The 15,186-nt window shown below is 35.1% G+C and overlaps 1 protein-coding gene across 12 annotated transcripts in view; it reads left to right on the top strand.

The window, feature by feature from the left end:
* The first annotated feature begins 5,115 nt into the window (after positions 1-5,115).
* LOC128896068 (collagen alpha chain CG42342) overlaps positions 5,116-15,186 on the top strand; it is a 235,581-nt gene continuing 225,510 nt past the window's right edge. For all 12 annotated transcript variants that reach the window (XM_054159264.1, XM_054159235.1, XM_054159226.1 and 9 more), the window contains exon 1: positions 5,116-6,499. In XM_054159264.1, the coding sequence (XP_054015239.1) occupies positions 6,142-6,499 (358 nt within the window). In that variant the 5' untranslated portion in view covers positions 5,116-6,141. The remainder of the gene's footprint in view (positions 6,500-15,186) is intronic.

Genomic DNA, 15,186 nt, shown 5'->3' on the forward strand with positions numbered 1-15,186 from the left:
ATTTGGGGTATTTACTCGATCGGGCAATTTTATTTTCAATTTTTTCATTGTGAAAGACTTGAAGAGGGTTGAAGGAGAGAACTTCATAGTTGTATTAAAGAATTTTTTTTTTGAAAACGATTGGCTCAACAGAAGGTCTGTTTACTGGGGTTTACTATACATATATTGAATAATACACAAATAATTTTTGGTTACATTTTTTTAAATAAAATAGCGATGCTGGAGTCGTTACATGTATCTTTATTTTCTACACTGCATTATACAAGGTGAGGTATTTAAAACAAGCAATGATTCCATCATCACGATTTTATTTATAAATTTCAAACAAGTATTTTTTATTGTACATGTATAGAATATATACATGTATATGTATATGATAAACGCTAGTCCAAGGTGGCGTCCTCACGTAATTCGAGGGTGGCAAAGATGGTATTTTGAGCCAACAAGTTTTATTATATATTTCTTCATAAAATATAGTTTGAAATTTAAACTGTGATTTTAATCACTTACGAATAAAAATTGCATAGATCTTTTTTGCGCCATGTACACGGAGGGCCTAAACTTATAAGAGAGAGTCAAAGAATCCATCATATTAATCAAGTTCCATAATTTTCTTTTGAACTTAGGTTCCAAAAAAGTCTTCATTCTTAGCAGGACTGTATTATTACATTTATTATATATATTGACAAATTAATCACGTTTTTGTTCTGTCATGTTTAAATTGGATTTAAAAATTAAATATCTTCCATATCATTTATGTTTTATCAAAAAATATAATACTACAGTCCCTCTTCTAAAGTCCTTTATTTTAATTTAGGAATATAAACCATGGCTAATGTTTCAAATACTATATTGAACATCCAAATACACATTTAATTGAAACTTCAAACTGGAGCATAGTTAATATTGCACGATATTCGTAAAATTAAAAAAATAATTTAAATTCATTAATGAGAGTACTCTTAATCATTATCAGTGACTTATCGAAGTAGCAACAGTAAATTTAACCATAAATAAATAAAGATATTTATTTCTTACACTGCTGTTGATGCTACTTAGGTGATCGATGATACTTTCATTACCAAAATACAGTGGGTGGAGAAAGTATTCGTACACCGATCAATTTCCAAAAAAACTATGTAAAACTCATTAAAAAAAAAAGAAATTTACATTAATTTATAAGTATATAAGACTTCCCTCGTGGCATTTCGTTTTGATTTTATAATTATGGCAACTCTTCTAAGCATTAAATTAACTAAATTATTAGTTATTCGAAGTGGGATGTTCTTGAATTCCTCTATTAGAGCCATTTTTAAAAGTCCTTTACTGGAAATTTGATGTTTTCTAATTCGTACGGAGCAATAAACTAATGTGTTTACGTTACAAACTCTACTGGAAATGGTTCGTCATAAGAATCGTACAAATGCATATTGCTTCTATATTTTTGTCCACTTTTCGCACTTTTTTGTTAATTTCACAAATTATAGTAACTAGTAAATGTTGTTTGGATTATATCTATCTGAGAGACTTCCGAGAATATGTAAAATATCATTGATTATAAAAAAAGAAATTAAGAAACTACAATTTCGCACAAAAGTTTTTCGGGGAATTGATCGGTGTACGAATACACCGTATTTCCGAACAAATCGATCTACAGATATACTTATTAAGAGACACTTTCAGACAGGAACATAACACGAATGTTACTACCGTAAAGGAAAATTTCATTAGAAGAAAAAGTGGGATTTCTGGGTAGGTCTCATCGCGGTACGATTATCCCCTCAAGAACTGACCTGGAACTATACAACTCTGTAACGCGTTCACTGGAGAGTTAAGAAGAAATACTCGTTACCAGCAATAGAAATAATCGATCCTTCTAAATTGGATGCTCGCAGAGTATCTTTGGAAATGTGTCCTCTTTTCAGAGAAGCTACGCGCGAACGGAACGGCAGGTATAAATCCGTGCTCTTAAAGGTTACACTTGTTGACAGTTTCCAAGAATTGGAAATTTGGTTTACCTCGTGAAACGACAATTCCGATTCTTGGAAATAACGTGGAGAGGGTTTCTTTGAAACACTCCTCGTGGTAATAACAATCCAATCAATAAGCCTGCGTAACATACAGTGGCTGTAGAAAGTATTCGTAGTGCAATTTTTGTTAAATAAACAATATTGGAACAAGTCTTTATAACAAATTGTGTATAAATAAATATACGCTACTTGCATCTTATGTAAAACTGTAAAAAAAAACTTAGAAATTGATAGAAATATACGTGTAATAACTGGAAAAATTACATTTTGTGGAAAAATTACAAATTTAACATATAAACACAAGAAAAAGATTAATTATCTTGCTATTTTAGTATTTAATGAGATCATCTTTAAACTGTATAATCTGTAGGCTGTAAATGCGTTCTATGCAATTTTTAATTTGTTGTCGGCAATCATTCGTACAAATTTTGTTGAATATTCAGCAAATGTGGCAAATATACATACTTTCTGGATTACTTACACAGTTTTCTACAGATAAAATGAAACTTGTCTTCACTTATAAGAGAAATGTGAAAGATAAATTTAAACTGTCAACTAACGTGTTAACCTTTTAACTACGGAATTTAGTTTTGAAAGTTCCTCGCGGGATGCGTAATTAAAATCAAGCAATGGCGAGTATTCACGTCGAACGCAGGGCACATGAACATTTAGGACAAATTTTATAAACACAGAAAAAGAAAACGAAGAAGGAATACATTTTTTTCTATAAAATATTAACAATTTATCGTTGAAAATGTGGTTTCAAAATACGTATACAAGAAAAATGAAAGGTTGAAAATAATTTCAAGAAATTCAGTTGATTTTGATGTACTATTTTGAAAGTAAATAATCAACTGAATTTGTAAACAGCAATACATACGTCGCGTCGTACCAAGGAAGTATTCGACAAACAAAAGAAAATAATCAAACATTTTTTAATAAAATATTAGGTGCAGAAACTAATTTTCTGGCCACCTACACTAAAAATACATGTATTTACAAAGAGAAGTCATACAATTTTTAATCGTCCCACATTCTAAAATAACACATCGTTATAGAAACAAAATATCGAGAATCGAAACCAATCCGTATGTTTCACTACTACGAAGGCTGATACTTTAACGTGCCAAAATAGGCAGTAAATATTTCTATTTAAATTAGAGTTATAAATAATTAAATGTAATAAGGAAAATTTATTGGCTACCTAACTGTATATATATATATATATATTGCAATGTCCACCGCATCGAAACTCGGGTAATTCATATAAATTTTAACTTCAATATAACGAAGATTAGATTGACTTAAAAGGTTGGTACACTATCAAAACAAAATGTCAAGTGAATATTTTTATTTAAAAAAACCAGCCACTATAGTAGGGCGAATATTAAGCGTTTTTTTAAACTTTAAAACGTATCTATTCTCAAAGTTACGAAAAGCTTTATATAAATACTTCTCTGAAAAAATGATATACCAATGAACACTTACTACTGGGCCTTCTAGTGTAGTTTCTTCCTTAAACCTAGAATAGAAAGGTCACTGTTTAGTCTTTTAATGGAAAGATCGAGTAATTTGTACTCCTTTTCAAAATACCCAATTTTTTACCTTTTTTTTCATTAGTACATAAAGTATCAAGGAATAAGGTACCAACATGGTACAAAATAAAAATAAATTTTATATATAAGTCTTTAATAAAGTGTAAAGAAGTAACAAACGGTAATGCAAGGAGTAAAATTTACTCGATCTTTCCATTCTTATAAATGTGTAACAACGAAGGCACAGAATTAATTTCTACACCTAGTACATAGCAATTTTATTGGTAATATGATGGGAACGTATCATCAAATGCAATGTTTTATTACTTCTTATTGAAATTTTGATTTTCTATAACAAATAGTAATGTTTTATTCTAAACGACCAGTATACACTGAAATAAAACTTGAGATAAACATACGTACACGTCGAGCATACAGTGGGTGTAGAATGTACTCGTACACCGATCAATTTTCAAAAAAACTTTTGTGTGAAATTGTAGTTTCTTAATTTCTTTTTTTATAATCAATGATATTTTACATATTCTCGAAAGTCTCTAAGACAGATATAATCCAAACAACATTTACTAGTTATTATAATTTGTGGAATTAACAAAAAAATGCGAAAAGTGGACAAAAGTATAGAAGCAATAAGCATTTGTACGATTCTTATGACGAACCCTTTACAGTAAAGTTTGTAACGTAAACACATTACTTTATTGCTCTTTACGAATCAGAAAACATCAAGTTACCAGTAAAGTACTTTTAAACAGTTGTGCGTATACTTGATTAATTGTTTTTTTCTTGTTAATTTCGCAATTTACATAAATAGCTATTTTTTTTTATAATCTATCCATTCTAGAGATTTCCGAGAATATGTAGAATGTCATTGTTTATAAAAAATAAGTTAATGAATTACAATTTCACACAGTTTTTTTGGAAATTGATCGGTGTACGAATACTTTCTACACCCACTGTAGCAATTTTATTGGTAATATGATGGGACCGTATCATCAAAAGCAATATTTTATTACTTCTTATTGAAATTTTGATTTTCTATAACAAATAGTAATGTTTTATTCTAAACGATCAGTATAGAGTGAAATAAAACTTGAGATAAACATGTGTACACGTCGAGCATAGTTGAAAGGTTAAAAGTATCAAAAATTGAAAGTATTCCCGATTTTTAACCCGGAAAAGAGCGTCTCGTAAGGTAAGTCGCGTGTTTATAGTATAAACTTTACACAGGCTGCCGCGGTTCGGCGTATTCCCACGATTATGCGATTCGGGAGCGAAGAATAACGGTAAGACGGAGAGATTAAAAGAAAAAAGGTAAATTCTTACCCGAAATCCGGTCGAGTGATGAAAAGACGGTATGGAGGGGTAAATGAAAGGGCAAGGGTAGGCAGGGGCGAATCAGTGCGAATGGAAGTGGACGTTAGGTCGACCGATCGTCCTCCACGCGTCCGGCAGCCGGTGGATGAGTCGCAGCGACGAAGACGGCCGAATCTCCACGAGTGTCTCCGAACCGACGAACCCTCGGCTCTCGGCGGAGCGTCGCCCCACCACATCCAGTCGTACTGCGAATGCCACGCCGGGAGCTTCGTATTTGCGGTAATTCGGGTCTTTTCGTTCTACCAGTAAATCGAACCTCATTGTCACGACAGCGGATGTTCCTTCGGCGAAGCCCGCGTAACGAGTCACCGTAGAACCGTGGTGAAACATTGACGGTTAACGCGGTTCCAGCTCGTTTCGGCAATAGTTGTCGCACAGCTGTCGCTCGTTTTTCCCCGTAGACCGTCCACCGTTACCGTGCGACACGAAGGGAAAAGCTTCGTAAACCGAGCATTGTGTTTGAGGGATTTCACCGTTTTCCGCTCATTCGCTGATCACGAATCGAAAAGGAGAGTGTGGGAAAGTGCGCGAACTGGAGAAATCGCGATGCGACAGACCAGGGAGATGCTCGTTTTGGAGTGGAAACGGCAACAGGAAGGGCAAGACGTTCGAGGAGCAAGATAGACGAAAATAGAAGGTATCCGAAGGAAAGAACGGCCTGCCGTCGGCCGCCTGTTTGTTGTGCCCGTACAAATCGCGTTGAGATTTCCTCGAGAACGAGCTGGCAAAGGGACGACGGTGACATTGTCGGGTGATTTCTTGAAAGGAGCGCGCGGTTTTTACTTCGTGTACCCGTTCAACGGTTGACGACGTTCGTTGTTTACCAACGATAGTGTTGTTAGGACGAGGATCCGTCGGGTAGCCGAGGAGGGAGGGATAGAACGGTCGGTGAAGGTACAGGAGCACAGGACACAGAGGAGAGCGCGTGTTCGCGAGTTTAAAAAGGAAGGTGGAACGAGTCGTAGAAAAGCGAGGTAAGGAGTAACGGGAAGTGGGCGAGCGAGATGCATTCCAGATGGACGATGACGCCGCGCGGTCAGTAAGATTGGCGTGGTTCCTCTGTCGTATCGCGCTTACCCGTCACTGTCGTGTCAGGACGTATCGACGATCGGGTGGGTTATGACGCGCGCTTAACGCGATCCGTGCACGAATAGAAGCGAGCGTGTGTCGAAGGTGCACACAACATGGAGTCCGACACGGCGACCGACTGGCCGTCGACGAGGAAGGGCTCCTTCGTGACGTCGATGCTGAGGAAATTTCATAAGGATTCCTCTCGAACGGAGGGTGCAACGCTCAATTGGGCAATGTGCGCCCTCTGTGTTATCAGCCTGGCCGTGTCCGGTTTACTGATGTACAGGGAACTAAGATTGGAGTCGAGAATCGCCAGCCTGGAGACCCGCTGTCAGCGTCAGGAAATGCCAGACGTCCTTATCCAGAGGCTGAAGAGGGAGGTTCAGCAGCAGATCAAGGTGCATCGGTACACACCGGAGTTGAACGCCTTTCGGATCAAACGAGACGTTTCCGAGTGCAAATGTCCACCAGGTAAGTCGTTTGCCGGCGGTTTCTTACCGGATCTTAATCTCGACACCTTGTTATTCGCGTTTTTCCGCGACGGTCTCCGGTTTTCTCGACTACTTTCCCAACCGAAGCCTCTTGATTATCCACCTTCTATCCGTTCGTTCGTTTCGCTTCCTTTCTTAATGCCTTTGCTCGTCATTCAACGGCAGAAAAAGCCCGCGCTGAACCTTGACACTTTACCGACGGATTGGTTTTCATCCACTTTTCTCCAGTTACCGGGCATTTTGTTTATCACTCCCACGTTGCTATCGTGAATTCGGTTTGGTGTAGAAATTAACTCTGTAAGGTAAACTTACTCTTTGTTTACAAACAAAAACAAAAAACACAAATATTAGGTTGTCCCAAAAGTTTCTTTCGTGACTTGCACTCAATTATTTTGTGTGGCAGTGTTTATATAAATAGACAACCTAATTTCTTAGATGTTAATATTGTATAACAGTAATGGAGTAATTTAAGTAATTAAATAGTAACAGTAATTAGGAGTAACAGTAATTTAATAATGTAACATTAGACATAAAATATTGTGTATGTATTATTTATTAATGAAATGGAAGAAACTTTTGGGACAACCTAATAGAACTTTTCATCTTCCTTCAGTTACGCATTCCAAGAGAGAACGCGTAGTTGTAAAGTCAATTTTCGGAGGAATTGGCCAGTACTTAAATGTAACAAAATGGCAAGCAAATATTTCTGTTTAAACTAGAGTTATGAATAATTAAGTATGAAAGCAGAGAATTAATTTCTATACTAGATACGTCAGGAAAGATATGGATGCAAATTTCCTCGTAGACTTCATTAATTTCCACCAAGCATTTTTTCCGATACAATTTCACGGTTATAAAATGACTAGCAAACAAAACCTCTAATGTAATTTTGTACACTCCGTGTGAAACGTAGATATTTCTTGTGCTAACGATACCAAAAATCAATTAATCGCGATACGTGTACGTGAAGGATAAGGAAAACTTTGGATATTATTTTTTAGGTGTTGAAATTAATTAGAATGGATTTTTATTTTAATGAACGCTTTAGCCACACTTGTTATTACAAATTGTAGTCAACATCCTATACTTTACAATTCTCATATACTATTTATATCGCAGTGAATAAAAACAGTAATAAGAAATAGAAATGCAGTTTGAAAAAATCAAACAAAATTTTTTTCCATTGCCGAGTCTAGAACGTACGAGCTCTAGAACATAAACCCTCAGCTTAACGCTGGCATCTACAACAGCTTCTGTTAAGAACTTGATTGTTTTCGTATATCTAGTAACCTGTAAATGTTTAAAGCTATTTTTTTAAAAAAACGGCTGGCCAGATAATGTTTAGCATTTTTTTTTATGCCCATCAGCCCCCATAATTTGAGCCCGGTCTCGTTCAAAAAACGCTCGTCTGGTTCGCGACTTTACCGTGTTAGACAAAAATTAATTTCAATAATTGCTTCTCTTTATATGGATAAAAATCAGCAGTGGTCGACAAAAAGTGTAAACGGATCTTGTAAAACCTTGTTAAATTTGGAATGAGGCAAAATGATCGTGCTTCGTAAATTTGGTGTTAATGACACTATGTTAACCGTGATACGTAGACAAGGGTGATGAAATACTCTCGGGGAAGTAAAATGTGTGCAAAAACGTAGATGGAAGTGGTTCGTTTTAGGTAGTTTGCGTTAGGCAGTTTGAACGTAGGACATCGTTGAAAATACCCTCTTATTATTTAATTTCCTGCGTATTCTGAATGAAATTGAGATGGCGAGAGTGTATTATTTGGAATATGATTTGCATTGTACATATATATAATACGTGTAATAGGAGGGACGTTTAGATGGTAATGTTAACCTTTACCGGACGTTAATGATTTAGACCTCACTTACCGCTAGATCTTTGCATTAACACTTTGCTAATCGCACAGTGTTTGTAAACTACACACGATACCATGGCTCAACTTAAACTTCTATAACTCGTGCAATATAGGTATTAACCTGTGAAACCATTCAAGGACTAAGTTTCTTGAAATTTTTCACTACCCTCCCGATGGTTATCCAAGTATTCGGTAATATTTAACTGATTATATAGTCATCGATTAAATGAAACTTTTCGTGTAATTTATGTAATTACACACGGAAGGAATGATATTTTTCCTCGTGACCAAAAATAACAATTTCTGTATCAACGCTAGGTTTACGGAGCACGGTCATTTTGACCCATTACAAGTTTCCACAGAAACCGTTTATATTCTTCGTCAACACATAAAAATACAAACATATAACCAAATTCATATTTGTTCGAACATTTTAATTAATTTTAGTAAAATGACTTCATTTATTAAAGCGTTACTTCAGCAATAGAAATCTGATAAGAAATCTCCGTAAACATAGTGTTAAAGGGGTTTGTATTAGAAGCAGAGAAGGGTTGATCGTACGGTTATCGTGTTATTTTTTAAGAGAATCGAAAGAAATTCTTCAGCCGATCGGTCTGGTGTCTACGTTATGGCAGTTGGAATAATTCGTAGTTAGTTCGAAACTAACGCTTAATCGAGAAACGAAAGAATATTTCCTATTACACCTTGCAAAATATCATATTAATGCAAGGAATATTATTTAGAGGGTTAATCGTAGGGTTGTCGTGCTCTTTTTTGAAAAAATCACGAAAAATTCTATAGTCACTACGGATATTACAATAATTCGTAGTTAGATTGAAAGTAATACTTGATGGAGGAACAAAAGAATATAATGCAAAATACTATATTAATGCGAAGAATATTATTCGTAGGGTTAATTGTAAGGTTGTTGTATTATTTTCGGAGGAAATCGCGAAAAATCTTCATGTCGCGACAGGACAATAGTTCAGTAGTAGTAGCAGCAGTAGTAGTAGTAATAGTAGTAATAGTACTAGTAGTTTAGTAGTAGTAGCACAATAGTTCGTTTGTTAAAACGTAGCCAAATATTTGCATTACAGTTTCCTATTATTAAATATCTAATTAATACGTTTATTCAAAGAATATGGTAATAGGTTTAATCTTCCCTTTTAAGTTCATTAAATGATAGATCAGGTGTTCACTCTTATCAAGCCTCATTAATTTTTACCTGCCACTTAGACACTTTAAAGGTAATCGAATTTTTCACTGTCTAACTTATAAAAGCATGGGTCTCACGATCCAATTAATCGTGCCGTTTTCTCTACCAGTAATTACGCGAATAACTTGATATTTTCCTTGGATCCGTGCCATTTTTCAAAAGTCCATAATGCAGAATGTTGCATTTTGGTGCGATTAGAATTACTTGATTGGGCAATTATTTTTTGATTAATTTTGTAATACTTATTCATCAACATAACTCTTCATTTCGGTTGATATTTGATCATCTGAATTCATCGAAATTGCAGCTCTGTTTTTAATTTCAATAATAATTCGATCGCTTGCTATTATCACGTGTTACATTTTGCCCAGACTTGTATAATTACTCCTATTTCAATCCTGTTAAATCCTTATTAATTAAGAGGTTAGAGGTGCTTAGAAATTTCAAAAAACTGGCATCTTTCGGTGTTGGTATGTTATTGATCTATAATATTTCAAGAATATTCCCAGAAAATGTCAAGTTGATCCGACTAAAAAAGAAAAAAAAATATACATGTCGAATTGAGTAACCTCCTCCTTTTCAAAGTCGGTTAAAAAATAATGAAGCCCCTCAATTTAAAATACGGGATGTGTATTTGGTGTAGAAATAGCTTCCAATCAAACTAAAAATTTCCAATTTTCAGGAAAAATGTCTGGAATTTTTAACAATAAATGAAAAAGTATGCAATTTATCGTCTCGACTATTCGTAAACGATAGAGGGTTCATTTTTTAATACACAGTCCAAATTAGAATCCAGAAATTAGATCCAGTAGTTTTTCTAAAATCGTGTCAGCCAGTTTCGATAATACGGTTTCAAAAATAAAAACGCGTTCAAAGTTTCGAGTAAATTTCTAGAAGGAAGAAACCATCGCACCACTCGAAAACAGACTTATACTCCGAGCTCTATAATCTCGACAATCTCACGAATTTTTACTTGAAATTTTGCGCAATTGTTCTTCAAGGATTGCACTTGTAAGGTTCTGATCCTGAAGAAAGCAATTCTTCCCTTAGATTATGTATGAAATTGTGGAAATGTTGGTTATCGAGATAGAAATAAATAAAATACGTGCACTTACATGTTTGTACATGTAAGTGTATGCAGAGGAAAGGATAGAAAGCATTCGTGGAAGGAAGAAAGAGAGAGAAATCTTTGTCTCGAGGTGGAGCTGCTTCGGCTCTTGGACAAAGGGTCGGCGATCTTGAGAATTTCGATCTTGGGGAGTGCTCGAGAGAGCGAGTCTTCTTTTTCAAGATCGCCCTTTGCACCGTATATGGAGAGGATATTCTGGATGAACTTGCGGCTCGACGTATCAAACCCAGCAGATGGATACACCGCGTGCAGAAACCGTGTTCCACATACTCATATCGGTTTTACCGATGTATCGATGTATCACTCTTTTGGTAGGAAAAACGAACTAACAAGATGTTTCCTTTTCACGCGCCGCAATTCATGCTATTTTTTTTTTTTGTTCGTTACTCTTCAGGTTTCTGTGACGGTAGGATGATATTTTATGCCAGGCGTGTCGAACTCGTTTTTGCTAGAGGACCAATTTTCACTTCGCTGTCGCGTCATCGGGATACCGAATTTGTCACGGTTCAAAATATTTTAAAAACAATTTTTTCAATATAATATCATTAGTTATTATCAAACCTGGGCATATTTCAAAATGAAAATGAATTGGAAATAAGAAGCAACTATTTGAAATAATTTATTTTCGACCGTCATTTTCGGTACCGTTATTTTAAGATAAAAATAATATCAATTCTAATTAGTTCGTTATTTTTGTATTTCATATTTAAGAAAAGTAACTTGCTCTAAAATAATATGCAACGGAAACAATTTATTTTAAGAAAGCTTTACAGTAATTTGCTTTGGACAAAATTCTTTTTTCAAAAAATTCATTTCGCGTTGTTTTCGAAACATAGAACGTCAAAATTTGATATAAATGTTCTATAAATCATCGGTATTCATAAATCATAAATATCTATAAATATACATATACGAATACATACACTATAATATCTTTAAAAATTTGGACAGATAAAAATTAACGGTAAACAAAAGTTCCAAGACAAACTGTTTGAATTCCATGAAAGAGTCATCGCCAAATAACATTAGCCACAAAAGAAAACAACGTACAAGAAGATGACTCCATGAATAATTAATATTTTTAGTTACAATCGAAGGGCGAACTTAATTTGCGTATACATTAAGTAGTGAGTTACGTCTGATTTAGTTGCCACTAAAATCTCCTGTTAAATACACGGTCCGCCGCATTAATTTGTTTCCCTCTGCAAGGAAAAGTCAATAGCATTCGACAACTCCGAACGTTCTGTGAAGTGGACCTCTGGTAGAGCCGGCGCCGGTGACTTTTCCTCGTATAGAGGGAAACGAATTACCGTGGTCAAGAGTAAGTACTTTGTTTATATGTACAGCGATTCGCGGCAGTATTCGTACTCTCTCGACCACTGACTTTGAACGCTTTATATATATCATATTTTTAGTACACAATTTTATGAAATCATTGATGAAATAATTTTTATCGATTTTGTACATAGCTGAACATAGGATAACATAAGTCATGAAAACGCAACATAACCGAACATAGCGCAACGTGATGCAATATAATACAACACAGAATAACATCACACAATATAGTGCGTCAAAAAAAAAAAGGGTAATATGATTTAAAAACATGCCACAATATACCTCGAGAAAAGACAAGAGAATACAATATGACACAACATAATACGTAATAATATAACAAAAAACAACTTCACGTAACATAATATACGAAAATAAAATATAAAAGAAAGAAATACAATATAACACAACATACAATAACATCATACAACGTAATACGTCAAAACAAAACATTTGACAACATCAAAGTACAACGTAACATGACATAATATGACAGAAAACCATCCCACAGCATATCTAAACAAAAGACGGGAAAATACAATATAACTCAAAATAATATAATGAAAAACAGTTTCACATAACATAATATACGAAAATAAAATCTAAAAGAACAAAATACAATATAACACAACATACAATAATATCACACAACATAACAGGAATAATACATAATATAACACAAAACTATCCCACACCATATCTCAACAAAAGACGAGAAAATACAACATAACAAGAAACAATATCATATAATATAACATACCGAAATAAAATATAAAAGAACAAATTGCAATATAATGCAACATGACCGGTACATTAGTTATTTCGATCTGGCTAGTCAATCTGTGTTAACCTACCCCTAAGATTGTAGCTCAATATTAAGCTATCGCTCTCAATTAAATTGCAATTTCCCGCCAACGGTAAAAGCACCGAAATCCCTCATGGCGCGAGAAATTGTCACAAAAAGAGCATACTATTTTGCAATAAGCGGGTGTTCGCTTTGCGTTAGCGGGGGAAGGGGGGTGTTCAATGTAGGTCGCGAAATCTAATGAATCAGTCGCGTGTTTGAAATGCCTGCTTTTTTACACTGCATCGCGTATCATAAAGAACCCATCCTTTGGCTCTGAAAAATTTCCGCTTCGTTTTTTTTCCTATTTTTCTTTCTCCTACCTCCATAATCGTGCTCTCGTTTCAAACGAGACGTTAAATCCTCGCGCGATTTAACGCTCGTATCGAGCGGGACGCGTTTCGTTGCCATAAAATTGCATTAAACTTTCATATCAACCGTTTGAACGTTAACTAAATGTCAGCGTGTTGTCGGAAACGCACGCGTGACCGGCGCACCTTCGTTTTCGCTTGTCGACGATTCTTTCGAGCTGTGTCGGATCACGAAACGGTCGGACGATGCATCTCACGTTCGTCGATCGGTTAATGAGCTTTATCAAAGATCGAGCTGCGCGCTCTGCATGCTGAACGAAACCAGCGTCTTGTACCACCGTCAGCTAATCAGCGAACAGGCGCGAGCCCCGCATTTTTTAAATCAAGGATCGTTATACCTCGTATCAGTGTCTACAAGTGTTCTCAATTTCGAGACAAGAAGCTTCTAATAAGGAATCAAAGAGAGGTTTGTCTAATCCTTGTGTTGATTGTTAATTACACCGACTACTCTTTAGATATCTCGCTTCACAAGTTGGCGAACGTGTCATGTATACGTGGATGATTGGACTTCTTCCTAAAGGGCTAAAAGAATTCATTATGATGGGCGAGGTGTCAAATACAATAAAGCTTGATTGGTTTCGCGAATTTAGCGAGGTTGTCCATCACAAGTACATTGTTATATTCAGTTATCATTCACCCTTTATCAAGCATTTAATTAATACTCCACAGGTGTAGTGATTCAAGAATTCGTGAAGATATACAATAGAATTGAATTGTTTTTATTCAGCTTCTATCCTTTATCAGGCATTTAATTAATATTCCAGAGTTTCCCTGGATTTTAAGCAAAAGTTTTGAGTTAATTTGTAATAACAAGGGCGTTGTGGGACTTTTATGGGATTTGCTTGGAATGTATCAAATTTTCTTGCTTTTGATGGGCATACTTTAGATGAACAGTTATAAGAAAGAAAATGATGTTTTTGATCGAATTTTATGAAACATCGAGGAGGTATCAATATAAATATAATCGATGCCATTAAATGATTTAAATCATTTGGGAAGATATTGGAGTATATTGTTTTGATTTATTAAGAATTAACATGTTGACATATCAAATGCGTCTTAGGATGTGTCGTATGACAGATGGCGCGTTTAAGGCTGTAAGGAAAATCAAAGTTCTGATGTATTCCTTCGGATGTACAATAGATCTGGTCCACTAACTGTTAGGTGCTGTTAGCTCGAACGAGAGTGAGGTCTCAGGGCTATTACAAACATTCAGAATTCCAGAGCACTCCTTCAAAATTGCAGTAGACCTGGCTAATTAACTATTAGGTCTTGGTTACTCGAGCGAGACTGAGGTCTGAGGGTGTTAGAAGCAATCAAAATTCCAAAGCATTCCTTCAGAGTTACAATAGAACTAGTCGATTGTCAGTTGGGCACTCCTCAAGCGAGAGAGAAGTGTCTGGGCTATTAGAGGCAATCAGAATTCTGAAGCAATCCTTCAGAATTACAATAGTCTTGGTCAATAAAGTGTTAGATATTGCTTGCCTTAGCAAAAGTGAGGTCTCTTTGCCTATTAAATCTACGTACGTACCGAGAGGTACGTTCACATTTATCATCGCTAGTTTTGTTTTGTTTATGAAAGTTCAATTCAGTAATAAAGAAAAGTATACGAATGTATCGAATTATATTTAACATAGACTTTTTGTTATTTTAAGTGTAACACATGGTACATAAATACCATACCTATACATGACATAATGTTCAAAAGACTTCGTTACATTTAATTTTTGTATGGCGATTCAAGGATTCGTACCGATTTTATAATTAACTTAATTTAAAATAAATTTAAATTGTTTTTATTTTGTACCTACCATTTTTCAGGCGTATAATTGATATTCCACAGGTGTAGTAATTCAAGAATTCTTGAAAGTATTAAATACTCTTACATAGTTTTTATTC

Source organism: Hylaeus anthracinus, unplaced genomic scaffold (genome assembly GCF_026225885.1).
Source record: "Hylaeus anthracinus isolate JK02 unplaced genomic scaffold, UHH_iyHylAnth1.0_haploid 0, whole genome shotgun sequence".
Taxonomy (NCBI): Eukaryota; Metazoa; Arthropoda; class Insecta; order Hymenoptera; family Colletidae; genus Hylaeus; species Hylaeus anthracinus.